Source organism: Stegostoma tigrinum, chromosome 4 (assembly GCF_030684315.1).
Source record: "Stegostoma tigrinum isolate sSteTig4 chromosome 4, sSteTig4.hap1, whole genome shotgun sequence".
In the NCBI taxonomy this organism is placed as follows: Eukaryota; Metazoa; Chordata; class Chondrichthyes; order Orectolobiformes; family Stegostomatidae; genus Stegostoma; species Stegostoma tigrinum.
The window spans coordinates 84729861-84743040 of record NC_081357.1 but is presented as its reverse complement, the minus strand read 5'-3'; the positions used below and the strand labels follow the sequence as shown (position 1 = coordinate 84743040).

The 13180-nt window shown below is 41.8% G+C and overlaps 1 protein-coding gene across 2 annotated transcripts in view; it reads left to right on the top strand.

The window, feature by feature from the left end:
• LOC125452853 (collagen alpha-1(XXII) chain-like) overlaps positions 1-13180 on the top strand; it is a 444116-nt gene that overhangs the window by 353637 nt on the left and 77299 nt on the right. For both annotated transcript variants that reach the window (XM_059645502.1, XM_059645503.1), the window contains 5 exons: positions 573-617; positions 707-760; positions 8269-8310; positions 9663-9770; positions 11903-11956. In XM_059645502.1, coding sequence (XP_059501485.1) covers positions 573-617; positions 707-760; positions 8269-8310; positions 9663-9770; positions 11903-11956 — 303 coding nt within the window. The remainder of the gene's footprint in view (positions 1-572; positions 618-706; positions 761-8268; positions 8311-9662; positions 9771-11902; positions 11957-13180) is intronic.

Below are 13180 nucleotides of genomic sequence, written 5' to 3'. Positions count from 1 at the left end.
TACACGTGGCAGCTTTAAAAAGGAAGTTCCTTTCCCTATCACACATATCCAAACATCAGATTAGCAGTTCGACATGCTTGACCTGGTTTGAACTAATGTTTTGGGTTTACCTCACATAAATATCATGTGAAATTCCATCAATCCAGTGAGATTCACACTTTAACTGCTTTCACAAAATTTTCACAAAGCTTTGATGTCTCTGAGATTATGAAGGGAGAAGTTACATTGTGCTAATATTACTGGATGAACAATCCAGAGACCTGGATTAATATACTGGAGTACTGAGTTCAAATCCCACCACAACATCTGGGGACATATAAATTCACTTAATAAATCTGAAATAAAATAATAGTCTTATTAATAGTGATCGTGAAATGACCAGATGGCTGAGAAGCCCATCACTAGCACTCTTCAGGAGAACAAATCAACCATTCTTACCTGGTTTGGCCCTGTGTTTCCAGACCCACAACAACTTGGTTGACTCTTAATTACTCTCTGAAATGAATGTTTAGTAAGGAGAGCAATAAACAGGATTTAGACTGTTGAACAGTTTTTTTATTCTCCCAAATCAGGGCCCACAAGGTTTGCCGGGAGCGTTCGGAAGGCCAGGTGTTAATGTAAGTACACAATGCCCATCAGCCTCTGCACTGTGGTAAACTGTGACAAGGGTCTGAGTCCTCTGATGCCCTCCTTGGTTCTCTTGCAGGGTACCCCTGGGAGCAATGGAATGCCAGGACCACCAGGACCACCTGGGGAGCCAGTAAGTAAAGGCTTTGTATTGCCCACAAAGAGCCATTGCACACTTTCTATCATGAAGACAGAAGAATATTTCATTTATTTTTGTTTGTCCTTCAGGTAAAAATGATCAGGTTCCCCATCTGTGTGTTTCATAGGTTTCTAGTGGGCATATAGATGCCTACTAAGGCCTATCTGTGACCATTAAGTTCTGTTGTCATTGGTACAAGATATGGCAGGCGATTCAGTTTTGGATGATTGCTAACTTAGGCTTCCATCCCTCAATATTTTCTCCCTGCTTTCGATACATGCTTGCTTTTGAAGGAGGTAGCACCATTGTTTTGATTTGACGGTGTCAGGTGCCAAGATTTTAGGTGCAGATCTCCCATGTCTTACAGCCAATATCAAAACTTCTAAGTGAAGCTGTCTGTGTGTACTTGTAGCATTTTCCTCAACTGACATGGCAGAGCACCCCAGACCAAATTCTCTACAGAGGCTTCACTTTGGTAAACAGGTGTCAGCCATTCTGGATCCATGAACAACCCAGCACAGCCCTGAAGAAGGGTAATACCTGGAACTTTGATTTCTCTTTTCCTCCAGATGCTGCCTGACTTGCTGTGTTCTTCCAGCCTCCTGTTTGTCTACTCAACACAATTGTGACTGATAGAGGTACATATAGCATAGTGGTAGGACTGTTTCTTAAAAGATATTTAGTTTGGTATCCTCCTTGATCCCAGACCAATATTAGAGTTGTGTCAAAGGCGGCACTTATTTTAGCACCTCTTACATATCCCTTGTAATAAATACAGGCAATATATTAAAATAATATTGGGATAGGAGGCTGTAGTAGAGGTTCTGCAGTGGTGCAGGCTAGCTAAATAGATTTCAGTGTACTCATATTGAGTTAGTCAATGTAAACCAGCACAGAGGAAGTTTCACCTAGATCTTAGAGTTAAGGGTCAATACTCTAAACATTAAGATCACATTTCAATATTTTGTGAAACAGAGAGACAGTTGAGGGTTGGAATCCAATCCTAATTCACAGCAAAACTGAAAGAGTTAAATCTTCAACAACTAAAACAGAAATTGCTTGTAAAGCACAGCAGGTCTGGCAGTATCTGTGGATAGAAATCAGAATTAACATTTCAAGTCGAGTGGTCCTTAGTTCTGAGGAAGGGTCACTCGACCCGAAATGTTAACTTTCATTTTTTCCACGGATGCTGCTAGACCTACTGAGCTTTTACAACAATTTCCATTTTTGCATCTTACTTACATCATCCACAGTTCTTTAAGTTTACAGATGACACAAAGATAGGTGGAGGGACAGGTAGTGTTGTGGAAGTGGGAAGGGTTCAGAAGGGCTTGAACAGTCTAGGAGTGGGCAAAGGAGTGACAAATGGAATATGAGGTGAGAAAGTGTGAGATTATGCACTTTGGTAGGAAGAATAGAAGCATAAATTTTTATTTAAATGGGGAAAATGCTTCAGAAATCTGAAGCACAAAGGGATTTAGGAGTCCTGATTCAGGATTCTGTTAAGGCTAACATGCAGGTTCAATTGGTAGTTAAAAAGGCAAATACAGTGTTATATTCATTTCACGAGAGTTAGAATACAAGAGCAGAGACATACTACTAAGGCTGTATAAGGGTCTAGTCAGACCACCTTTGGGATTTTGTGAGTAGTTTGGGTTCCATATATAATGAAGGATATGCTGGCATTCGAGGGGGTCCAGAGGAGATTTACAAGAATGATCCCAGGGACGAAGGGCCTGTCATAAGAGGAACGGTCAAGGACTCTGCATCTGTACTCAATGGAGCTTTGATGGATGAGAAAGTATCTCATTGAAACTTATGGAATACTGAGAGATACGGATAGAGTGGATTGGAGAAGATGTTTCCACAAGTAGGAAAGACTAGGACTCAAGGGCACAGTCTCAGAGTGAAGAAGCAACCCTTTAGAACTGAGATTAGGAGGAATTCAGCCAGAGGTAGTGAATCACTGGAACTGAATTGCCACAGAGGGCTATGGAGGCAAAGTCACTGAGTGTATTTGAGACAGAGATAAATAGGTTCTTGATTAGTAAGCAGATCAAAGGTTACAGAGAGAAAGTAGGAGAATAGGGTTGAGAAACATATCAGCCATAATCAAATGGCAAAGCAGACACAAAGCACTGAATGTCCTAATTCTGCTCCCCATACCTTTTGGTCTTATGGTCTAAAAGAGGCTGTGGACATTTACAGTAGAAACTGTTGAACTGGGTTGCAATTCAGCTGCCATCAGGATTATGTGAGTAATTTATTGACATCATGTTCTCAGTGGGGAGTAGATTTCGGGGATATTTGGAAGCTGCATTTCATGCTGGTCATTGTAAGAGATGGAAAAAAAAACACCTCCCTTTCCAGTTTCCTCTCCTTTGCTGCCTTAAGGCATTAAAGTCAAGCAAAAAGTGTACATCTGCAGTCAATTGTAGAACAGCATAGAAAGACAATCACAGGGTCTTTTCTCAAAGAATATGAGCAACAACATGAATTTTCTAAACAAGTTGTTAGGTTTTATAGTCACCTTGTGTTGTCTGACCGGAGCAAATCAGATTGTATTTTTCATTTTTCATCATGTGTTTTGGCCACTTTAATAGTGGCATTGCATACTGATTGACACACAGCCACATGCCAGAGTGCTTAAAGGTTCTGAACTCCATTCCAAGTAGAACCATTGTTGCAGACTAGACAGGTGTAGCACATATATCACCATGGCCACTATTGTCACAATGACATGAAAGACACTGAATAATTTATTGCTCTGAGATAGTTTATAGAGAAGAGGTAACAATATTATTTCACAGAAGCTTTGCTGTACAGAGTTGGTACATGGTAGGCAAATAATATCTTAATTAGGCTTTTAATGAAAACTGGCACCCAGCATTGTAAGGGAGATAATGGGAACTGCAGATGCTGGAGATTCCAAGATAATAAAATGTGAGGCTGGATGAACACAGCAGGCCAAGCAGCATCTCAGGAGCACAAAAGCTGACGTTTCGGGCCTAGACCCTTCATCAGAGGGAGTTGCAATGGGAGAGAGATTCCCTGAGGTTGGTCCGGAGGGAGGAGGGTAACTTCTTCAGGTTAGGCATCCCTGGCAGAGGCTTCGCAGTGAGGTTAAAATAGTATCAGAGATAATGGGAACTGCAGATGCTGGAGATTCCAAGATAATAAAATGTGAGGCTGGATGAACACAGCAGGCCAAGCAGCATCTCAGGAGCACAAAAGCTGACGTTTCGGGCCTAGACCCTTCATCTGATGAAGGGTCTAGGCCCGAAACGTCAGCTTTTGTGCTCCTGAGATGCTGCTTGGCCTGCTGTGTTCATCCAGCCTCACATTTTATTATCTTAACCCAGCATTGTAAGATTCTTGATCAATGTGGAAAGCTGGGCACATTTCCAGTGCCCAGGAACTACATCTGAAGTGTCTCGATTGCAGCTCCTGAATGCCTGAATTTCGGTTTTGGAGAGGTGTACGGGTACACTGTGGAGCATTTGCAAGGCAGAGAGTATCGTGGATAGCACATGTAGAGAGATGGTCACACTACAGATTCAGACCACAGGCAGGAAGGGATTGGGTGACCACCAGGCAGAGCAAGTGGGCTTAAGCTGCCAGTGCAGGTATGTCCTGTGGCTATTCCTCTGCAAAACAGCTATACCTAGTTGGAATGGCCTCTCAGAGAATAACAGCAGCAGCCAATTTAATGGTACCATGGTTGGCTCTGTTGCAGAGGGAAGGAGAAATAGGCGTAGAAATGCTATAGTTATAGGGGATTCAATCATAAGGGGAAATAGTTAGGCATTTCTGTGGCCGCATGTAAGAGTCCAGGGAAGTGTGTTGCCTCCCTGGTGCTAGGGTCGAGGATGTTTCAGAGTCGTTGCAGGACATTCTGGAAGGGGAGGGCAACAGCCAGTGGATATGGTATACTTTGATACTAACGACATAGGTTAAAAAAAGGGGTGAGGTCCTAAAAGCAGAACTAGGAAGAAAGTTAAAATGTTGGACCACAAAGGTCTCAAGGATTACTACCAGTGCCATGAGCTGGTCAGAGTAGAAACAGAAGGACAAAAAGGATGAACATGTGGCTGAAAATATGGTGTGAGGGGGAGGAATTCAGGTTTGTGGGGCATTAGGACCGGTTCTGGGGGAGGTGGAACCTATACAAACTGGTCGGGTTGTGTCTAAGCAGGACCAAGACTCATATCCTTGGGGAGGTGCTGATATAGTGACTGAGGCGGGTTTAAACTCGTGTGGAATGGAAGAGTAGGGCAGTACATAGAACATAGAACATAGAACAGTACAGCACAGAACAGGCCCTTCAGCCCACAATGTTGTGCCGACCATTGATCCTCATGTATGCACCCTCAAATTTCTGTGACCATATACATGTCCAGCAGTCTCTTAAATGACCCCAATGACCTTGCTTCCACAACTGCTGCTGGCAACGCATTCCATGCTCTCACAACTCTCTGTGTAAAGAACCTGCCTCTGACATCCCCTCTATACTTTCCACCAACCAGCTTAAAACTATGACCCCTCGTGCTAGTAGATGCAGAAATTGATAGAGAGGTGGAAACTAAGGGAAACATGACTAAGGCTGAAAGAGGGACAGAACTGGTAGCTAAATGTCCCAGGTTTTAGATGTTTCAGGTGTGATAGAAAGCGATGTAAAAGGGATGGGAGAGTTGTATTACTAGTAAAAGAGTATCCCACAGCTGTATTGAGGGAGATACATCAAAGGACTCATGCAGCAAGGCAATATTGGTAGAACTTAGGAATAGGAAAGATGAAATCACAATGCTGGGGATGTATTACAGGCTTCCCACAGTCAGTGGGACTGAGAGGAGAGAATATGGAGACAGATTTTGGCAAGATGTAAAAACAACTGGGTTGTTGTGGTGGATGATTTTAACCTCCCCTATTTTGACAGGGATTTATTTCATGCTAGTGGCTCAGAAGAGCAGAATTTATGAGAACCATTTTGGAGGTTTCTTGACATAGTTTGTATACAGCCCAACCCAGGAAGGGGTTATACTCGACCTGGTTTTAGGAAATGAGCCTAGCCAAGTGAGTGAAGTTTCGGGCGGAGAAGCATTTCAGGAGTAATGACCATAAAACTTGAGTTTTAAGGTGCTTATGGATGGGGATAACTGCAGTCCTCGGGTGAAAGTGCTAAACGGGGGGAAGGTGAACTGCATCAATATTAGGCAGGAACTGGAGAATTTTGATCGGAGGCAGCTGTTTGAGGGTAAATCCACATCAAACATGTGGGAGTATTTCAAATGACAGTTGATGAGAGTTCAGGTGTAGCACATTCCTACAAGAATAAAGGATAGGTACAGCAAGTTAAATGAACCCTGGATGACCGGGGAAATATAAAAGGAAAATAGGAAGGAAGTTAATTGAGGAATGCGGAGGGCTACAAAGGGTCGTGAAATGTTAGCAAACAGGATTAAGGAGAATCCCAAGGCTTTTTGTATATTTATAAAAAGCATGAAGGTAGCCAGGGAAAGCCCACTCAAGAACGAAGGAGGAAATTTATGTGTGGAGCCAGAAGAGATCAGTAATGTCCTAAATAAGTACTTCATATTGCTGTTCAACAAGAGAAGGAATTGGTGGAGGATAATCTCAGAGAAGGGAATGTCGAATCTCTAAACCAAGTTGCTGTTAAAAGGAAGAGGTGTTGTGCGTCTTATAAAGTATTAAGGTAGATAAGTCTCTCAGAATATTGAGGGAGGCAAGGGAACAAATTACTGGAGCATTAACAGACACCTTTGTATCCTCTTTGGCCAAGGGACTGGAGAATAGCCAATGTTGTCCCATTGTTTAAGAAAGGTAGCAGCAATAATCCAGAAAACTACATTCCTGTGTTCCTCACATCAGTAGTAGGGAAATTATTTGAAAAGATTCTCAGGGACAGGATCTATACCCACTTAGAAGCAAATGGACTTGTTAGTGATACGGCATCACTAATTTGATCAAGTTTTTTGAGATGATGAAAATGATTGATGAGGCAAAAGTGGTTGATTTTATCTACATGGACTTCAGTAAAGCCTTTGACAAGGTCTGTCATGGCAGACTGCTATACAAGGCGAAGTCACATGGTATCAGGGGTGAGCTGGCAAGATGGATACAGAACTGGCTCCGTCATAGGAGACAGAGGATAGCAGCGGAAGGATGCTTTTCAGAATGGAGGGTTGTGACTAGTGGTGTTCCACAGTGATCAGTGCTGGGATCTCTGCTGTTCGTGATCTTCATAAATGATTTGGAGGAAAATGTAGCTGACTTAAATAGTAAGTTTGTGGACAATACAAAAATTGGTGGAGTTGCAAATATTGAGAAGGATTGCCAGAGGATAAAGTAGGATATATATCAGTTGGAGGCATTGGCAGAAAAATAGCAAATGGAGTTTAATCTGACCATATGTGAAGTGATGCATTTTGGAAGGTCAAGTACAGATGGAAATTATACAGTGTATGGCAGACCCCTTTGGAGTATTGATATGCAGTGGGGTATGGATGTGCAAATCCACAACAGATCACTGAAGGCACCAGCACAGGTAGAAAAGGTAGCAAAAAATGACCTATGGAATGCTTGTCTTCATTAGAATGGGCATTAAGTATAAGGTTAGTCAGGTTATGCTGTGTCTTATAGAACTTTCGTTAGGCCACACTTGGAATATTACACACAGTTCTGGTCACCACACCACCAGAAGGATGTGGATGCTTTGGAGAGGGTACAGGAAAGGTTTACCTGGATGTTGCCTGTTATGGGGGATTTTAGCTATGAAGAAAGGTTGGATAGACTGCGTTTGTTTTCACTGGAACTCAGGAGGTTGAGAGGTGATCTGATTGAAGTTTATAAGATTGTGAATGGCATGGATAGAGTGGAAAGTATGAGGCTTTTTCCCATGATGGAGGGTTCAATTACTAGGGGACACAGGTTCAAGGAGCAAGAAAGGAGGTTTAAAAGAGATGTGCGAAGCAACTTTTTCACACAAAGGGTAGTAAGTGCCTGGAATGCGTGGAAAGATGAGGTGGTGGAAGCAGACAAAACAGCAGCATTCAAAATACACCTGGATGAATACGTGAATAGGAAGAAAGGAAAAGGAAACGGATCCTGTAAGTGAAGACATTTTTAGTACAGAAGGGCGAAATATGTCGGCGCAGGCTTGGACAGCTAAGGGGCCTTTTCCTGTGCTGTATTGTTCTTTGTTCTTTGTTTTAAGACATTGGACATTCACAACAACTGCTCAATAACCCATAGGATAAATGTGATCATCAGGCCACAATTTGTAATATGTACTCCAATTATATAACATTCCTCATGGAGAACATAACATTTCACAATTAATGTACAGAAATACTGTATAATATTACCCTACTGAGTGTATGCTGTGATGTCCAAAATAGTATTTGGAGAATTGGTATGTCACTGGGGTTTCTGTCTTTCTGATGGTTTTTCTCACATTTCTAAGTGGTTCTGTTTCATTTCAGTCTGCCCTGCCACTCATGGGGGATATTGGTGCCTTGCTAAAGGTAAGTAAGCGATATGTCTGCTGTGATCTAAAAGACTGGGCAAAAACAGAGGGAGACAAGTCTTCAAACTTCGACTGTTAAGTATTTGTAGTTCACCTGGATTTCCAAACAATATTCAATGAAGATGCCATACAAATTCTTAATAGATAAGAGCTCATGGAGTTGGAGAGATGATATATTAGCATGGATAGAGGATTGGTTCATGGACAGGAATCATAGAGTGGGCATGCATAGGCATTTTCAACAACAACAGCAACAACAAAGTTGCTGGAAAAGCTCAACGGGTCTGGCAGCATCTGTGGAGGAGAAAACAGAGTTAATGTTTTGGGTCCAGTGACTCTTCCTCTTCAGTTCTGAGGAAGCATCACCAGACCCGAAATGTTAACTCTATTTTCTCCTCCACAGATGCTGCCAGACCTGCTGAACCTTTCCAGCAACTTTGTTTTTGTTCCTGATTTACAGCATCCGCAATTCTTTTGGTTTTTATGAGCATTTTCAAGTTAGCTGTCTATGACTTGTGAAGGGCCCCAAAGGTCAATGCTATTAATAATCATCATAACAACTTGGATGAAGAAACAGCAATTAATGTATCTAATTTTGCTAATGATAAAAAGCCTGGTAGAATGTAAGCAATGAGGAGGATACAAAGATTGACAAGAGGTATTGACAGGTTCAATGAGTAGACAACTAAATGGTGTAATGAGTATTATATGGGAAAGCAGAAAACGTATTCATTTTTATCCTTAATAACAGAAAAGCAGAATATTTTTTAAAATGTGTCTATCTTGTAAATGCTGATGTTCAGAGGCGCTTGGGTGCTCTTTACTAGAACATAATCAAGAAAGCCAGTGTGCGGGTATAACAAGCAATTCTGAAAGCAAATGGCAAACAGGAGCACAGGAATATAACAATCTTGCTACAATCGTACAGGGCGTTAGTGAGACAATTCCCAGATAACTATGTGCAGTTTTGGTTTCCTTAGTTAAGTATTTATTTATATATTGGAGGCAGTGCAGCAAAAGTCTACTAGATTAGTCCCTGGGATATTCTGTGATCAGAGGTTGAAAAAGTTGGGTTTGTCTCCTGTAGAGTTCAAAATGAGGGAATCTCAATTCAAAATATTAGATTCTGAAGGGCCCGAGAGATCAATTCCACTGGTCAAGTAATCTAAAGCATGAGGCACAATAGCAGTTGATTATTTAGGACTGAAATGAGAAGTTTCTTCACTCAAAGGGTTATGAATCATGTGTACCCTATATGCACAGTCCTCTTAGTGTGTGCACTGTTACTGAAAAATCTTGTATCTTGTATCTTCATTTTTTCAAAACATTGTTTTCTTGCTCCCTATGTAGAATGCTTGCAGTAGTTGCCTGACCAACAGCCATGGAAGCTTCTCAGGATTACCTGGAATGAAAGGTGATAGAGGTGTACCTGGAGCTGATGGACGTGATGGCAGGCAGGTAAAGGGGCATTTAGAATTGAGCTGGAAAGTGTGATTCATTGCTATTGATAAAAGTGGTTTCTAAATGATACAAATGCTTACTTGTATGTGAATGGAAGTTAGATCACTGTCCATGCTGGCGGATCAATCGATTAACTGGCTACAGCCAGACAGTTAAACAAACGTGGTATGTATTTGTCCAAGACTCTACAGCTCTTGAAAGTCTGCCACTAATTTTCATTGTTATAGCAATTTTGACTTGCCTTCCTTTTAGCCAAAATTTGTCGGGAATTCCCATGACTCCACGCAGCATATCTGTAGGGTTTCACCCAGTTTGTCATGGAATCATACAGCATGGGAGTATTTTTGGTTTCTTGTAGCTTTACCAGCTCTTTGAATGCAAAAGAAATTGCGCATATCAAACCAACGTCCATCTAAAAGGACAAGGGCAACACATACAGAGAGGCCCACCATCTGAAATTTTCCCTCCAAGCCACTCACCATTTTGACTTGAAATGTATCGCTCTTCCTTCAGTGTCACTGGGTTAGGATACTGGAACTCCAACACTGATATTATGGGTCTACCTAATCCAAATGGACTGCAGAAGTTTGTAAGTCAACTCACCACCATGTTCTCCAGGGCAGTTTTGGATTGCTTGCCAGCAGCAGGACCCACATCCTATGAATTAGTAAAACAAAAAGCCAACCAGGCGTGCTCATTCACAGTAATCCTCTTTTATAGAATCGTAGAATCTCTACAGTGTGGAAACAGGTCCTTTAGTTCAACAAGTCCACACCAACCCACAGAGAGACCCACACCACCCAGCCCCATCACCTTGTAACCCACCTAATCTACACTCTCTTTCCTGTTTGGGATTTAATCTGTTTCCACAGCTCTGGTTACGTTTAGTTACAGACTTCCTGCCATTGTAAATGCTTTCTCCTTAATTATTTACGCATTTAAAAGGATATTTCACTGGTGATTTCATTCATATGAATGAGAAATGGGAGATTTGAAGAGTATTGTGGGTATGCGCCCTAGGGACATACTGGGATAGCAATGTGGGAACAGAAAAGTTAGAAACATAGACAATCGGAGCAGGAGTAGGCTATTCAACCCTTTGAGCCTGCTCTGCCTTTCAATACGATCATAGCTGATCTTCCATCTCAATGCTACATTCCCATCTTCTCCCCATCCCCCAAAAGCTTTTAAAGGCTAAAACAACAACAAATGACATCAGATATAAAGGACAGAGGGCTCACATCTGAGAAGAAAGAATTACTAATAATGTCACCAACTTGGGCAGCAGGAGGGAAACCTAGGTGATATAGGGATTAATGTCAAAGTTCTATACTCACGTGTTTATCTGTTCAACAGAATATTGTCAGGGAACAAGAGATCTCATGGACAAGATGAGCTGAGAGAGATCATGAGGAGAGATCAGAGAGAAATCAGTGAAAGATGTAAGCTCAGTGGAGGTGGGGTATCTTTTGAGAATGGTTGTCCAAATGGGTTAATGGAATGGAGGGGAATGGCACTTGACACGTGATCCCAATTTTAGCAACAAAGGGATCCCTAGAATCTTTGAAGAAGAGGGTTTCAAGGAGAGAAAAGAAGCCATTTACTATATGGATAATCCTGGAGTAGTGAGCAGTTTTTGCAGATGAAGACAAGAGCCAACAGTGTTTTACATGGTCAACTCAGATTTAGTGATACACATTCATTGATGCATTCATTGGAATGCAGGCTGCAGAGATGTGGAGCACAAGGGGATAGTGAGCAAGATGTGATAATTTATTAGACTTGATGGCTTTAAAGGTGACACAGATAAAGTGATGTGATAGAGCAAGTCAATTTTGTAGGCTGCATGGTTGGAATTCTGAAAATGGAGGATTAAGTGAGTGAGTGGGGGTGATCATTTTTGCAGGAATGGGTACAGCAGGAGGTGAGCTTGGCACATGAAGGCCTGATTGATACAAGGATTGATATGAGGGTTAATTCACTGATATTCTCTTTCGAGAGGAATTAATCAGTCAGTGACAGGATGGAATTGGTATATTCCCATGAGCACATAACCTGTACATTCATCCAATAAAGCTCAAAAGTGCATCTTTGTCTTCTGAATGAATGCTGCAATTGTTTTCTCATAGGGTGACCCAGGACCAAGAGGGCCACCTGGAACTCCTGGATTAGATGGACAAAAGGTTTGTGTGATACTCTTGTTAACACAATGTTTCAACTCTTCATTTCATAAAAATAAGACAAAACAGCAAACAAAGTACAGACAGATAAAGTTTTACAGCAATCATTTGAATTTCCACCTGCCTTTGGCCCAGTCAAACATCCCAGTACAACTCACAGGAGTGTTATTAAGCAAAATTACAGGGAATGTAGTTTAGTGCAGGTGACTGAAAGCTCAGTCAAAGGGGTTGTATTTAAAGAGCATCTTGTAAGAGGCGAGAGAGCTTGTGAGGTTTAGGGAGAAAATTCCAGACCTTGCAGGCCAATGGTGGAGTGACTTAGCCTAAGGATTCACCTGAAGCCAGAATTAGAGAAACATTGGAGATTATAACAAGAGGACCCTGAAAAATAGCAGTTTGAGGTTAATGGATCATCTTTTCCGCAGGGATATTTTCTCATGGCAATCAATTTGATCTTAGTATCGGCCAAATATGCTTACCAATCATTTGTCCCAGTAACAAAGCAGTCCTCAACACTTGGAGCTCTCATGCCCTCAGAAATGTTTCCATGCTTAGGTTGGTGAGAGGTTTTCAGTGAATTGAAAGCTGACAGTTTCCTAGGTCCAATGGACTTTATCCTAAGGTCTTAAAAGACATGGCCTCTGAAGCAGTAGATGCAATGGCTTTAACTTTGCAATATTTCAAGATTCTGGTAAAGTCCTATTGGATTGGAAAGTAGTGAATGCATTCCTTTATTCAAGAAAGAAAAGGGACAGAAAGCAGAAGAGTACAGGCCAGGTAGCTGAGCATCTATATACGGAAAATGTTGTTGACATCATATGAGGTCATGCCTCACAAACCTTATCGAGTTTTTTGAGGATGTGACTAGAAAAGTTGATGAGGGTCGAGCTGTGGATGTGGTGTATATGGACTTCAGCAAAGCATTTGATAAGGTTCCCCATGGTAGGCTCATTCAGAAGGTCAGGAGGAATGGGATACAGGAGAACTTGTCTGGATACAGAATTGGCTGGCCAACAGAAGACAGCGAGTGGTAGTAGAAGGAAAATATTCTGCCTGGAAGTCAGTGGTGAGTGGTGTTCCACAGGGCTCTGTCCTTGGCCCACTACTGTTTGTAAATTTTATTAATGACTTGGATGAGGGGATTGAAGGATGGGTCAGCAAGTTTGCAGACGACACGAAGGTTGGAGGTGTCGTTGACAGTATAGAGGGCTGTTGTAAGCTGCAGCA